The following is a 14,906-nucleotide window of genomic DNA, read 5'->3' as shown; positions in this document are numbered from 1 at the left end:
ATCTGAACAACTCAGATGATAGGTTTTAGAAAAACTTGAAATTATTACTGCTTCTGGCCATGATTATCCTCTGCATGGGACATATTAACACACGTGGATTCCTCTTGCTGGGGTTCCTCTGTACCATTCACGGGGAACAATAGCAGCTTGTAGCAGCAAACCTCATTTACCACTTCAGTCATTCAGGGGGTGACGTCTGGCTGGAGTTCCTGCTGCTCCCACATCCCTCCCACCTTCACATTGTCACTGCAGTTTCCATACTTTATGTCCAAATGTGCTTAGACAAGGAGATCTTCCCTTGTCTGATAATGAGATGGGAAGGAACCAGGAAGGTCCACTTCTCTGGTCACTCTAGGATGACTTTTACAATATGAATTTTTGCACTCGCTAACTTATTTTGGGACCAAACTTGTACCAATATGTGTGTAGGAGCAAAGATGAGGGCTAGGTGCTCTGCGGTAGCATGCCAGACAGTGTTTAATTTATGCTGGAGCTAAGCCCTAGCACTTCTAAGTTTGGCAGTTCATAGCCCCAGCACCTCTGAGGTAAGTAAAGAAACTGTTCGAACCACAGCACCTCTTTCAGGACAGATTAAGCACTGGTGTTAGGGTTCAAGAAGTGACTGGACTGAAAAGAAATCATCTGTCTTGTACTTCCTGCATTCCTGAAGTGTCTTCTGAATCCTCGTCTGTTTAGCGTACTGATGGATATATTTGTTTGTTTTAGAGTGACCACCCTGAAAGTCCATTATTGCCGTAGGAGATCAAACCTGCATTCTTCTCCAGCTTGTGTGTCATCAGCACAACTGCCAGCCAGGGTAAGTTTCTGCACTTTTAACCCTTTTTGATGAGGCTGCAGGATGCAGAGAGCCCCCTTGTGAAAATCCCCTCTTGGCTATTCCGATTATATTGCAGCAGTTCATTTCTACATGAAAAATGGCTCATTGAATTTGCCAGTGCCAAACTCAATGGTTATATTTTTTTTTCTGAATGTGAGCAGTGGAAGCTCAGCACGATGCCCGGACTGTCCAAGCAGCATTGCCTTCTGACCATAACCATGCTTTATATTGAGGCCTATTCAGTGGGTGCGTGTTAGATCGTTCCCTTTCTAAAAGAATCCAGCATCTGGTATATCTTTCACCTTGAGTCATGTCTTTTGTCCTTAATTGAGATGCATTTCATTTGAATCATGAAGGAGAAGAAAACATTGGTGGGGAGAGTGGGGATCAGAGGGATCAGAAACCTGCGGTGAGAGATGATGCCTGTAGATGATTTGAAAATGGGCTGAACCAAGCACTCTGCAATGTGTTGTAGGGTAACTGTCCCGCACTAGCAGATGGGAAGGTTAGATGCTTTGCTAGATCTTTTGGATCTGTAATTTGCGTGGTTCTAGTAATGCTTATGAAATTCATGGCTAGGATAGTCAAAGGCATCTATAGGAACTAGACAATTCAATAGAGGTTGGGTACCTAATTCAGTCCCTTTTGAAAATCTGAACTAAAAATACTAGAAGAAAATTTTTCCCCTACAGTTGCAGTAGAAACTTTCCATTGACTCGGCTGTGAATCTTCTGCTTTCCCTCATCAATAAATCAATAGAACACGTTCACCTGATCGTGGTGCTTGAAGACCTTTTCAAAGTATGGTGTAATAAGAATTTGCAACAGTGCTTCTCTTATCCACAAAATTAGATGCCTACATCGGATCTGTCCTTCCAATTTAGAGCAGGGCTGTAAAATCCTGGTTAATCAGTTGATTGGTTAAATGTTAGGTTTGCCTAGCATTTAAGTGGTTAACCAACTAAACAGGATCCCGGGCTGAGGACCACTCCAGTTTGGCTCCCTGTGGACAGAGGCTGCTCTGGGTTACTGATTAACTGGAACCGGTAAGTATTACCCATTTAGAGTGATGCTTACTGGGTAACGGGGTTACCGGTTAACCTTTCATGTCCCTAATTTGAAGAGTGCAATGCATTTAAAGTGTGTGTCTGTATGTTGGGCACATATGGGGAGAGTGGTGGTTCTGGAGCCCTGGAATGTGTTTAGTGGCCAGATGGCCCAGAGGGATTGAACATAATAGGTAATCATCGCGTGATTTCCCCTCCCCCACCCCCCTCACCCATTTCCAGACAAACAGAGGCTAGGGACACCATTCCTACCCATCCTGGCTAATAGCCATTGATGGACCTAACCACCATGAATTTATTTAGAACTTTTTTGAACCTGGTTAAAGTCCTAGTTTTCACAACCTCCTCTGGAAAGGAGTTCCACAGGTTGACTGTGTGCTGAGTGAAGAAAAACTTCCTTTTGTGTGTTTTAAACCTCCTGCCTATTAATTTCATTTGGTGACCCCTAGTTCTTATATTGTGGGAATAAGCAAATAACTTTTTCTTATTCACTTTTTCAATACCAGTCACGATTATATAGACCTTTATCATATCCCCCCTTAGTCTCCTCTTTTCTGAGCTGAAAAGTCCAAGTCTTTTTAATCTCTTTTCATATGGGACCCATTCTAAACCCCTAATCATTTTTGTTGCCCTTTGCTGAACCTTTTCCAATGCCAATATATCTTTTTTGAGATGAAGCAACTGCATCTGTATGCAGTATTCAAGATGTGGGAGTACCATGGTTTTATATAGAGGCAATAATATATTCTCTGTCTTATTCTTTATCCCTTTTTTAATGATTCCTTACATTCTGTTTGCTTTTTTGACTGCTGCTGCATACTGAGTGGGGGTATGTCTACACTACAGCACTAATTCGAACTAACTTAGTTCGAATTAGTTAATTTGAACTAAGCTAATTCGAATTAGCGCATCTAGACTTAAAAACTAGTTCGAATTAGCGTTTTGCTAATTCGAACTAGCATGTCCATGCTGAGTGGACCCTGAACCGAGGTTAAGGATGGCCGGAAGCAGTGCCGGCAGGGCATTAGGTTAGGACTTAGAGCGTGGAACTGCTGTCTCAGGCTAGCCGAGGGCTGTGCTTAAAGGGTCCCGACCCCCACCCCGGACAGACAGTTCTCAGGGGTGACCCACTTGCAAAGCAGTCCTGGCTTGGAGTGCCCTGAGTGCCCACGCTCGGCACATCACAGCACTCGGCCATCAGCCCGGCTGCACTTGCTGCAGGCTGCCATCCGGAGGGGGGATCAATCGAGGGGCTTCAGGAGAGCTTCCACCCCGAGGAGCCCGCAGAGCCAGCTCAGTCCTCCCCATTCGGGGCTCATACCCCATTCCTCCCTCACCTCCTTCCACTTACCCCTCCCTAGCCCCCCTTCCTGATGTTCAAAATAAAGGACACGTGTGTTCAAAAATAGAAACTCTCTTTATTGAACAAAGCTGGGGGAGACTGGGAAAAGGAGGTGGGAGAGGGGAAGAGAGAGAGTGGGAGAGGGGAGGGCAACTAAAATGATCACGGGTTTGGAACAGGTCCCATATGAAGAGAGGCTAAAGAGACTGGGACTTTTCAGCTTAGAAAAGAGGAGACGGAGGGGGGATATGATAGAGGTCTATAAAAACATGAGTGGTGTAGAGAGAGTGCATAAAGAAAAGTTCTTCATTATTTCCCATAATAGAAGGACTAAAGGACACCAAATGAAATGAATGGGTAGCAAGCTTCAAACTAGTAACAGAAAGTTCTTCTTCACAAAGCAAATAGTCAACCTGTGGAACTCCTTGCTGCAGGAGGCTGTGAAGGCTAGAACTTTAACAGAGTTTAAAGAGAAGTTAGATAAATTCATGGAGGTTGGGTAGATGGAGTGGTATTAGCCAGGGGGTAGGATTGGAGTCCCTGGCCTCTGTTTGTGGAAGGGTGGAGATGGATGGCACGAGACAAATGGCTTGGTCATTGTCTTCGGTCCATCCCCTCCAGGGTACCTAGTGTTGGCCGCTGTCAACAGACAGGCTACTGGGCTAGATGGACCTTTGGTCTGACCCAGGACGGCCATTCTAAGCTCAGGGCTCAGGGTCATAGGTCTCAGTGGACCCCCTTGATTTTCATGCACACCTGCTCCTGGGTGGCCAGGCTGGCAGCTATCCTGTCCTAGACGGCCACTTTCCTGTGCCTAGTGCGGAGGTCGTGGATGAGGTCCACGATATCCTCACTAGACCAGGCGGGTGCCCACCTCTTGCGGACCCAGGCAGGCTCCCGGGAGCCGCCAGCCTGGTCCCGGGAAGAGGCAGAGGGCTGGGTGGCAGCGGGTGGTTGGCTCGAGCTGTGCCAAGTGCAGGGTCTGCTGGCTGGGTGCTGGCATGGGCACCGTAGCCAGCCCGTGCCCCTTTAAGGGCTCCAGGGCCGGGAGGGGAGCAGACGAGTTTCCCTGGTGGTCAGAGTGGCCACCAGGGAAAGCTGGGGAGGGCTAGCTTCCCACTAGTTTGAATTAAGTGGCTACACAGCCCTTAATTCGAACTAGGCATTAGTCCTCGTGGAATGAGGTTTACCTAGTTCGAATTAAGCGCTCCGCTAGTTCGAATTAAGTTCAAACTAGCGGATCGCTAGTGTAGCGCCTATCAAAGTTAATTCAAACTAACGTTTTCAGAGCACTATCCACAATGATTCCAAGGTCTCTCTCAAGTAGTTGTAGCTAAATTAGTCCCCATCATATTGTATGTATAGTTGGGATTATGTTTTCCAATGTGCATTACTTTACATTTATCAGTGTTAAATTTCATTTGCCATTTTGTTATCTAATCACTTAGTTTGGTGAGATCTTTTTGAAGATCTTCACAGTCTGCTTTGGTCTTAACTATCTAGAGTAGTTTGGTATCATCTGCATCTTTTGTCACCTCGCTGTTTACCTCTTTCTCCAGATCATTTATAAATAAGTTGAATAGGATTTGTCCCAGGACAGAGCCTTGGGGGGGCACCACTAGCTACCTCTCTTCATTCTGAAAACTTACCATTTATTCCTACCCTTTGTTTCCTGTCTCTTAACCAGTTATCAGTCCATGAAAGGACCTTCCCTTTTATCCCATGTCAACTTACTTTACTTAAGAGCCTCCGGTGAGGGACCTTATCAAAGGCTTTCTGGAAATCTAAGTACACTATATCCACTGGATCCCTCTTGTCCACATGTTTGTCAACCCGCTCAAAGAACTCTAGTAAGGCATGATTTCCCTTTACAGAAACCATGTTGACTTTCCTACAATAAATTATGTTCATCTATGTGTCTGATCATTTTATTCTTTACTATAGTTTCAACTAATTTGCCTGGTACTGACTTTAGGCTTACTGGTCTGTAATTGTCAGAATCGTCTCTAGAACCCTTTTAAAATACTGGTGTCATATTAGCTATCTTCCAGTCATTAGGTATAGCAGCTGATTTAAAGGATAGGTTACAAACCACAGTTGATAGTTCTGCAATTTCCCATTTGAGTTCTTTCAGAACTCTTGGGTGAATGCCATCTGGTGCCAGTGACTTGTTACTATTAAGCTTATCAATTTGTTCCCAAACCTCCTCTAATGACACCTCAATCTGGGACAATTCCTCAGATTTGTCACCTAAAAAGAATGGCTCATGTTTGGGAATCTCCCTAAAATCCTCAGCCGTGAAGACTGAAGCAAAGAATTCATTACGCTTCTCCCCAATGAGAAGATTTATCATCTTTGAGATGCTCCTGTAGCATCTCGATCATCCAAGGGCCCCACTGATTATTTAGCAGGCATCCTGCTTGTGATGTACTTAAAAAACATTTTGCTATTACAGTAAAACTCTGATAGTCCAGCATCCAACTGTTCGGCACTCTTGATAATCCGGCATCAAAATGCCAAGAGCTCCTGACCAGCTGATTAAAAAGTCTGCCACTCAGCACACATGCTGGCTGTAACCAGACGGAGCGTAAGGTTGGGGGAGGGGGATGGGGGGAGTTGGATCGTGTTACAGTATGGAGAAGAGCGTTTTGCTTCAGCAAAGGAGAAAGGGGAGGGGAAGGGAGGGGAGGGGAGGGGAAGGAGGATCAGGTTACAGCACGGAGGAGAGAGATGGGAAGAGGAAAGGGGAGGGGAACAGAGGGGAGGGGAGGGGAGCGGGAGGAGGATCAGGTTATATCACGGAGGAGATGCAAAGAGGGAGGGAGATTGTGTCCTGGCCAGCTGTTAAGCCTTGCAGCTGTACCAGACCTCCTGATTCTCCGGCAAATCTGATAATCCGGCACCACCTAGGTCCAAAAGGTGCCGGATTATCAGAAGTCTACTGTACTTTTTATGTTTTTGGCTAGCTGCTGTTCTAACTCCTTTTTGGCTTTTCTTATTATATTTTTATACTTAATTTGACAGAGTTTATGTTTCTTTCTATTTTGCTCATTAGGATTTAACTTCCATTTTTAAAAATATGTCTTTTTATCTCTCACTGCTTCTTTTACTTGGTTGTTAAGCCACAGTGGCACTTTTTTGGTTCTCTTACCGTGTTTTTTAATTTGGGATATACATTTAAGTTTGGCCTCTATTATGGTGTCTTTGAAAAGTTTCCATGCAGCTTGCAGGGATTTTACTTTTGTCATTCTACCTTTTAATTTCTGTTTAACTAACCTCCTCATTTTTGAGTAGTTCCCCTTTCTGAAATTAAATGCCACAATATTGGGTTGCTGAGGTGCTTTCCCATCACAGGAATGTTAAATTTTATTACATTATGGTCACTATTTCCTACCGGTACAGTTATATTTACCTCTTGGACCAGATCCTGTGCTCCACTTAGGACTAAATCAAGAATTGCCTCTCCCATTGTGGGTTCCAGAAACAGCTGCTCCAAGAAGCAATCATTTAAGGTATCAAGAAATATTATCTCTGCATCCTGTCCTGAGGTGACATGTACCCAGTTAATATGGGGATAGTTGAAATCCCCCAGTATTATTGAGTTTTTTATTTTGATAGCTTCTCTAATCTCTCTTAGCATTTTATAGTCACTATCACTGTCCTGATCAGGTGGTCGATACTATATCCCTACTGCTATATTCTTATTATTAGAGCATGGAATTATTACCCATAGTGATTCTATGGAACATTTTGGCTCATTTAAGATTTGTATTTCATTGGATTCTACGTTTTTTTCACATATAGTGCCACTCCCTCCCCACTACGACCTGTTCTGTCCTTCCAGTATATTTTGTACCCTGGTATGACTGTGTCCCACTGATTGAACAATCAGTGTTCAGACTGCTCTTGAGCTTCCCTTTTGAAAATACAGCACAGCAAATGAGAACGGGAGAATGAAGAAGTAGCACTGTTAGAAAGCCAAGAAACTTCAGTCTAAAAGATTTGAAATAAGAGCACGATGCAGTAGACCTTCGTTGCCTTTGCTAGTATTGTGAATACATAAATAATATATGAATTGGGAAATAACAGAAGATAGCCCTTGCAAGCGGCTGTCATATCCCACAACGAGAGAGTGAGCTTGCCGATTATATGGCAGATGATGGTGCTGTATCTGTCACAAAGGCAGCATTGAGTGAAAGTGATTACTTTAATTAAAAAGAATTAAAACATCAGCTCAGAGTCAAAGAAGACACAGCTACCCAGCTTGAAAGCTGGTTCCAGATGCCCCAGGCAGAACCCTAAGCTGTATATTTGAAGTATTCGGAACACTGATCAAGACCATGGCTGCATGTTGTATTCATGCTGTTCTTGTGTAACTAGGATTTCTGAGCTCTCAGGAAATTTCTGGTTCCTTTTCTTTTGTGATATGTAATGTAGAAATCATTGTAAAGATAGGATTGGTGAAATGTAACGGTCCATACTATGCATAGCTTGGAGCCAGCTAGCTGGGCACTTACATTTGCTTTGGTTTTGTATTTAAGGTATGTAACTGTTTTATTCGCAGGAAGTAATAAAGGAGGCTCAGTCTATGTGACTGATAAAACCCCCTTCCGAGATCCCCTGCTCTGCACACAATCAGAGAGTTCATTCTGCCTTTTCAGGAGACAACAGCATAATGTCAGGGATGTTTCTTTTTATTTCCTCGTATTAATTTCACAGGCTATAGCCATTGCCTGCAGCTAATTTACTTTATAAGCAGATTTCAATGCAGATTATGAGTTTAGGCCAGGGGTATCCCAGGAGAAGACAGGCCAAGGGTATGAGGAAGAAGGATACTGATATAGACCATATCACCTGGAACAGAGGCTTCCTGACTAATACCTGGACTTAACTGTGGCATTCTCATTTCCTTGGCTGATTTGAATCAGTGTGGCTCCACAGGCTTCAGTGGAACAACACCAATTTACACAATCTGAGGATCTGGCCCATTACATTTAGCTGCACAGTGCGGTTTTAAAGAGCATTCAAATTACATTCTGAGAATGTCTTTGTTTACAAATAGCCTGAAAGACCAGGGATTAGCACTGTAAACCCAGCCACTGGTTAGAGACTCCTTGTAGACTAAAACTGTATGGCTTTTTTTGGGGGGGGGGGGACATTGGCCTGTATGACTTCCTGTGTGGACTGCAACATCAATCCCACACAGATATCTTTGGTCTTAAATCTCTTGTCGGACTGAATTCATCCCTGCTTTGGCCCTGAGATGCCCCAGAATTGTTAGGTTGTTACTGTTGTCACTAGAGCCATTTGCATGTGCATCAGTCAAAACTAACTTGGAACCAAGTGTGGCTTCCTGGGAGGTGAACAACAAAGGCCTGGTCTGCATTATGGCATTTTACTTTTGTAACCCCTGTCAGGGCTGTAACACACCATCCAAACACACTCTCCACCATACACCCCTGGCAGGTTCTTTGGAGTAGTTTTCGCAGAGACCTTGCATGTCTCTGAGCACAGTGGATGCTGTCCATGGTTCTGTGCTCTCTGTCCTCTTTCAGGTTCCCTGACTCAGAACTTGTGAACTCTTTCAGTTCTCATTTATTGTCCCAAGAATTCTTTTGTGGTCTTGGTTTAATGGTTCCTTCCCCATGGTTGAGGATGTGGGCCTTTAGTTCTTTGTGAGCACAAGCCTGACTATTCCAATACCCACAATAGGTTGCACAGGCATTCACAGCTTCATTGGGATTGTGCTTGCTCTGAGCAAGGCTCACTAGCGCATCAAGTTAAATAAATGTCAGGCACTGGCTGCCCCACTTGATGTGGTCTTACCACTGATGTAGTACACTGGTCATTATTCCATGGTTGTTTTCCTCTGCTTTACAGTCCTGGTAGCAAGTCTTCTGAATGTTCCACAGAAGTATAATCTGGACTCCATGCATCCAGTGGTTAGCGTCTTAGCCTAAGACTCAGACGACCCAGGTTCAATTCCCTACTCAGGAATACTTGTTTCACATACTTCCTTTGTGATCTTGATAAAATCATGTGGCTTTAATATGCCTCAGTGCCTCATATTTTAAAAGCAGCACCTCTGCTGTGGCTTTCTGTATTATCAAAAGTTGTACCACTGCCTATCTGCCAATGAACAGCCACAACAAAAGAACTCTGAATATTACCCAGAATTTCCCATCTGTCAGGTTAAAAATAACATACCCAGTGATGCCTGTAATCATGAAAACCACTATGGACCACATGTGGCTAAGCAAAGTGTCCAGAGCTCATCTATGGTTCTAGGCAAGCATATATTGATCCAACAAGCAGACTTTGGACCATGTTGAGCTGCATCTGAACAAACCCTGGAAGATGCATCTACTAGATCAGGGTGGGCAACAATTTTTAATGGGAGGGGGTCCATGCCAAGATTTTTGCGGGGGCTCTTGTACATTTCAAAAGAGGAATGCGGAAGTGCCTGTTGACTAGTCAGTTAACCGCATTTTAACATCCTTATTCCAAATATGGATGCAAAGCTGAACTGGATGATCTCCAGTGTCACGGAGGAGGCCCTGAAATGACTTATGGGCCTGCAGCTATATTGATCCATTGTCACTGTGCAGATGTTCTATGCCCGTGAGAAAGAGTACTCCATTTGTAAAATGGGGTTAATAGCTCCTCATTGTCTTCGCAGGTGCATATTAATGATTTCAAGGCACTTGAATCCTGTCATAAAGCGGTGTGATATAAATATCATAGATCAGTTAAGTTCATTTTTTTCCACAAACATCTGTTTCTGTACAATTGTGCTTCAGTGTTGGCTTCCACAGCTTCTAAGAAAGAAGCCTTCATATGAACATGCCTCAAGCTGGCCTGAGTGAGGGTGCTCGCCCCAAACTGGGGCAGCGAAAAAACTGATATTCTATATTTGTCTTACTTGGCCATTGCCTAGTAATGGGTAATGATGCCCTGGTGTGATTTTCTTGGTTTCTTTGTGTAAGGAGGGTCTGAATCAGTGCTTCCATTACAGCCAGCTGGGTGTGGTTATGGAATCCTGGGTGTTGTTACGGAAATACACTTCACACAGGTTGCTAAGGCCTGCGAGATATTCGATTGTAAGAATGGTGTTTTGCCCCTTGTAGCCAATTTGGCTGTTGTGGGGCTCACTAACCATATTAACAATAAATGCAGGAATTGTAAGATACAACCACCAATGCGTGCAGTTATTGTTGGAATGCACAATGCAGAACAGTCAGACTGTCTTTAACTCAGATGGTGAGACCCTGTCAGTGTAAGTATACTTATATACTTACACTTTCTGAGCCCTATAGATTAAGCTGAGGAGGGAGTCAACAGGCTGCATGCCCTTCAGGCATGATCTGTAAGACTGATTCAATTTGTTTCTCCCCACTGTTTCAATGATAAGAGTTAAAGAAAGGCTCCATAAGGGGTCTCTCTTGTATGTAAATGTACTCCAGTGGATCCTGGAATCTCTTGTGGCTGGACTGTGCTTTGGACCAAGAGCTGAAATCACTAGGTTTGGTCTAGAGCCAAATCCACCACAAGCCAGCAGAAGATGCAACAAGCAGCCAGCAGGGTGGAGATGGGAAGGCATGAGGAGTGGTCGGCAGAGCGGCGGCAGTGAGGGACAATGAATGGCCAGCAGAACAGTGCCAGAGAGCAGCCAGCAGGTGGATGGCGAATGACCAGTGGAGTGGGTGAGATGCCTTTTACTCTTTCCCCCCCACCCGCAAATCAGGAAGGGAGGTGAACTCTGCAGATGCACCTCTGAACTCTGGTCTGCCCTGACCAAGGGCAGCGACTGAGTGGGGTGCAGAGAAAAGTTGGGCATTTGAAGGGGACATTTACATTGCTGGACTCGAGAGCCAGAGAGAAAAAGGACCTAGTTGAGCTGGGACGTTTACTTGTGGGTTTGGTTATGATCTCTGTTGGTGGGGTCTTCCTATGGACTCCGTTTGTGATGTTTTCCCAAATAAATGTCAAATTACCTCTCACTCTTTCTTTTATTAAAGGTTCCCCCCCCCCCCCCCGCACTCTGTGCTTGTGCATGGAGAAGCATTGTCTCCCAGAGGCGCCCAGATGTGTTGTGCGAATTTCCCAGGTCACTGGGTAGGGGCTCGAGCCAGCCCTGTGTTGGGTGAAGGCAGAGGAACTCCTAGATATTGAACCTGGTCCTGGCTGCAGCTGGTGCTACCTGGCAGAAGGGTTACATTTGTTTTGTGCAGTCATGCTTCTGTATGGAAGCACATGTGCATATTTTGTGTGAGCTTTCAGTCTGCATCTCTTTGTCAAGACATCATTAGGAAGAAATTCAGTATCTTTCCAAACTTCATCCTGCTGACATCTGTTCAGTGCCCAACTACTTAACCACTGACTAATCTTCGTCCACACAGTCCCTTGCCCCAAGTGGGTGGGTGAGAAGAGTTGTGCCAGGGTGATAGATATAAACTTCTCTCTCACCACTGAGAAAATGGATGCATTTTCTGTTTCTTCCCTGATTGCTCAAATGCTGCGAAAAACACTGAAGGCTTGTTAAGTGATGTATCACCCTAGATCGGTTACTTCAGCATAGCAGAACAGCACTCTCCATCCCCACTAAATACAGGTCCTGCACTTTGCTTTGTCTTTCTCTTGAGCCAAAGGTATTGAATGGACCTCTTCTTTAATGCCTTTTACATCCCGTAGGTGCAATCAGTTTGTGATGTTGTCTTTCTGATTTTATCCCTATATTCTTGTGCTGCTCTTTTGTACTCCTTAATTATTCTGTTCATGTTTCTACTTTTTGTACGATTCTTTTTTGATTTTCAGATAACTAAAGAGCTCTCAATAGAGCTACATTTTCAGATAACTAAAGAGATCTCAATAGAGCTCTTACTATTCTTCCTCTCTTTTTGTTGCATCAGGATTGTTTGCAGTTGTGCTTTTAATATTGTCATTCTGAGAAACTGCCAGCGCACTGCTTTTTACTTCAGATTTTTTCCCCCCATGGGACCTTACCTAGGTGCTTTCTAAATCTGTTGAAGTCTGTTTTTTTTTTTTAAAGTTCATTGTTCTTATTTTGCTGGTCTCAGCCCTTCCTTTCCTTGGAATCATGAAGTATATAATTTCATGATCCAAACTGCCTTTCGTTTCAGATTCACAACCAATTCTTCCCTCTTGGCCAGAATCAAGTCTAAAATGGCTCTCTCTCACCCCTGTTACTTCCTCCAGTTTCTAAAACAAAATGTTGTCCCCAGTACATTCCAAGAGCTTATTGGAAATTTTGGGTTTTGCCTTATTCAGTTTGATTTAGGGCGGTCAATTAATCGCAATTCCCTGAAGCAATTAATTCAAAAATTAATCATGATTAGAAATAATGGTGATTAACTGCACTGTTAAACAATGGAATACCAATTGAAATGTATTAAACGTTTTGGATGTTTCTCTAGATTTTCAAATATATTGACTTCTATTACAACACAGAATACAAAGTGCTCATTTAATATTTTTATTGCAAATCTGTGCACTGTAAAAATGATAAAGATTAGTATCTTTCAGTTTATCTCAGACAAATACTATAGTCCCAAATTTTCCGGGACTGTTCTGATTTTAAGTACTCTGTCCCAGTGTCCCCTGCCAAGTCAAATATATTGACTTCTATTACAACACCGAATACTTAATTGGGACACCGGCTTGTGGGTTGAAGTGACTGAGTACGTGCACTGCCATTGTTCCTTGCACAGTGCAGCTGCAACAGCGTCCTCCTTCCACCACTCTTCTCCTCCCTCACAGAGCGCATAGGTGGTTCCACTGGAACTTTGCCAGCTGGGGCGGGCTTCTGGTGGTGCACGGTTTCTGGTCACTCTGCCACCCAGTGCCCCACCACTGCTCACCGCAGGGCCCCTTCCCTCTCCCACGGGACTAACTCTGGTGTGCAGGGCCCCCAGTCCAGCTGCGCAACCTCCTTCTCCACAAATGCAGGCGGTGGCTTCTTTTTGTTACAGTGGCTGCTGCTGCCAGAGGTGGCCAGGTCCGAGGCAAAAGGCGCTGAGTAGCCACTCCCCGATCTCGGTGCTTTTCAACTGCTGCCTGAGCCGCAGCAGAAGCCACATGGAATATGGGTGGGGCATTGCCATTCTCACTAGCTGCAGCACTAGGAAAATGCTCGGGCTTAATTATGTAATTAACGGTGAGTTTCCATTAGCAAATGGTGGTCTGTGGAAAGGTTTACATTGAGCCAGGTGATTCATGGGACAAAACGTTTGAGAACCACTGAAATAGAGGCATCCCCGGCCTCTCCCCCTGAGTTAATGCAATGCAAGTTGGAGTGATACAGTTGCAGTATAGTTGCATGGGGGGGTCCTATGGGGCCCCAACTCATTCCTATTTGTAGAGGACAGTGGGAGGAGTTTTTAGAGGGGTCACACAGTACCCTTTACTTCCGGTCACGTGTCCATCTTGACTCTGGAAGTACTACCTCCAGGGGTGGGCTGTCATGTAACAGGTGGGTAGGGCCTAATGGATCAGGGGGTGTTGCTAACATGTTCACAATTTTGGTTCAGAAAATATTGTCACTATAACTATAGTGCATGCTTCTTATAATGAAAGTACAACTTACAAATGTAGAATTTTATTTATTACATAACTTCACTGATAAAACAACATGAAACTTCAGAGCCTTTAAGTTCATTCGGTTCTCCTTCTTGTTCAGTGTATCAGTAAGACAAACAAGCGCAGGAAGTAATGTGGCCTGTTTCATATTTACAATGCCACTTGAAAGTGGGACAGGTATTTGCATGGCATTTTTGTAGCCAGCATTGCAAATGTTTGTGCCAGATATGTTAAATGTTTGTATGCCCCTTCTTGCATTGGCTACTATTTTAAAAGACATGCTTCCATACTGGTGATACACACTAAAAAGTGTGTTAATTAGTGACTGAATTCCTGGGGGGAGAATATGTCTCCTCTTCTATTTTACCCTCACTCTTTCATATATTTATTTCATGTCATAGCAGTCTTGGATGATGATCCAGCACATATTCATTTTCAAGAACACTTTCACAGCTGAGATGAAAAAAACTCAAAGAAAGTATCTGTGATGGGTTGGATCACAGATATCCCCCTGACACTGTCACCTGGTTTGCTGAACATACCATTGAGCCTGACTACTTGGCCTCTGGGGCAGCCATCACCCTATCTGCTGGGCCAGAAGCTCTGGTCTCCCCTATCAAAGGCAGAGAACTAGAATAAGAGCCCTCTAGCAGAATAACAGACACTGATAACAGCTCAGCCATGGGAGGGCTCAGTTACAGGGACTTGATCTGAGGAAGTGGGTCTGGCCCATGAAAGCTCATCACCTAATAAACCATCTTGTTAGTCTTTAAAGTGCTACATAGTCCTGTTTTTTGATAGCATTCATGAGCACAGCCCCGCAGAGAGACCAAAATCCCAAATAAAACAGTCTTACGCTCTATCAAGTGTTACAGAGAGAAAGCTCATAAAGTCTGCCTCCTTTATCAATGAAAGAAAGATGCACAGCTGTTGCTCCCCCTCCCTTCAGGTACCAATTATTTACACTGGGTTTGATGATAAATAAAAGTGATTTTATTAAGTATAAAAAGTGGGATTTAAGTGGTTGCAAGTGGTGACAAACAGATCAAAGTAAGTTACTAAGT

At 44.0% G+C, this 14,906-nt stretch overlaps 1 protein-coding gene across 6 annotated transcripts in view; it reads left to right on the top strand.

The window, feature by feature from the left end:
- Window positions 1-14,906, top strand: part of TSPAN4 (tetraspanin 4) — a 693,477-nt gene that overhangs the window by 116,534 nt on the left and 562,037 nt on the right. For all 6 annotated transcript variants that reach the window (XM_075928232.1, XM_075928231.1, XM_075928235.1 and 3 more), the window contains exon 2: window positions 727-817. In XM_075928232.1, coding sequence (XP_075784347.1) covers window positions 727-817 — 91 coding nt within the window. The remainder of the gene's footprint in view (window positions 1-726; window positions 818-14,906) is intronic.

The sequence above is a fragment of the Pelodiscus sinensis genome, chromosome 4 (assembly GCF_049634645.1).
Source record: "Pelodiscus sinensis isolate JC-2024 chromosome 4, ASM4963464v1, whole genome shotgun sequence".
Classification (NCBI taxonomy): Eukaryota; Metazoa; Chordata; order Testudines; family Trionychidae; genus Pelodiscus; species Pelodiscus sinensis.
Note: the sequence above shows the minus strand (reverse complement) of the source record. Positions and strands in the feature narration are given on the sequence as shown.